A 1,077-nucleotide genomic window follows, 5' to 3' on the forward strand; every position below is an offset into this window, starting at 1 on the left:
TGGGTGAAACACACCACGACAGGGAGGAATGGTGCTTATTTGTCTATAAAAGCTTTTGCTTTTAAGGATTTTCCGGAAGCTAAGTTTTGGATTTCTGCACATCTAGCTGCTTGGAGTGGGGAGAACTTGGACTTGAGGCACCCCTTTATTATTAACTATGTCCCTGAAATCGGAGAGTGCACCATTAATCCAGCTAAAGGAGTTGCATTTTTTACCAGGTTTGTCATCCGCTGTAATAATTTTAAGGATAAGAACATCCCTCTTACATACAAAATGATAGTCTCTGACTTGCATGGTTTCGGTCAGATCAGTTCTGTAAAAGAGAACACCTTGGGGGCCATCCTGTATTTGGGGAGCGAGTCCACATCGCCCCCTTCCTTTCTCCCTGTTGGGGTGTTGGCTAATCGTTATGCCATGAAGATATACGTTCAGGTGTATGACTCTCTAGGAGCTTTTTCTCAGGTGACGTTGTACGCGACCGTACGGGCTCCAACGGACGAAGTCTCGGAGAAGGATGTGCTTGATCGCTTATTCAATTTCACCATGGGACCAAACTCATCACTGTCTACTATGCTTGCCAACCAGGAATTTTTACCTGCAGGCTATCTCATGTATATAGCAGCTTCTGTTTTGAATAACATGAAGCCTGAATTAACTTTGCAAGCTGACAAAGCCAGACTCCGGGAATACCTTGTCAACCAGACTTTCATTCTTCCCAATAGCACTTTGGTGGAAATTAGCCAGGTAGTCATGAGTGTTACTAAACTAACCCAGACGACCTCTGGATTCACTCGAATGGCTCAGAAACTCGCCACGGTGAGGGTTTGGCAAGCCAATCGAGCCCTCCAACAGTCTCGGCAGAAAGATTCAGACTTCCACTCTGAACAAATAGAAATCGTGAGCACTGGGATATTGACAAGTTTGTCTAATATCTTTAAACTGACCGTTAGCTATGAAGTCGTTGATGAGCCTTTCTACGTGTTGGAATTACTAGCAGACACAATATTGGAGGGTAAAGTACCAGGGAATGAGACCACTGCCATGACGGCCTCCAGCTTTAACGTGTATGTCAGGAAA

The 1,077-nt window shown here is 44.8% G+C and overlaps 1 protein-coding gene across 1 annotated transcript; it reads left to right on the plus strand.

The window, feature by feature from the left end:
- Nucleotides 1–24: 24 nt before the first annotated feature.
- LOC121100182 (polycystic kidney disease and receptor for egg jelly-related protein-like) lies at nt 25–1,071 on the plus strand (the record flags this gene model as incomplete). The annotated part of the gene is made up of 1 exon (XM_040620406.1): nt 25–1,071. A coding segment is annotated over one exon (1,047 nt), but the record flags the coding sequence as incomplete, so codon positions are not given.
- Nucleotides 1,072–1,077: the final 6 nt, after the last annotated feature.

The sequence above is a fragment of the Ursus maritimus genome, unplaced genomic scaffold, assembly GCF_017311325.1.
Source record: "Ursus maritimus isolate PB19 unplaced genomic scaffold, ASM1731132v1 scaffold_3474, whole genome shotgun sequence".
Taxonomy (NCBI): domain Eukaryota; kingdom Metazoa; phylum Chordata; class Mammalia; order Carnivora; family Ursidae; genus Ursus; species Ursus maritimus.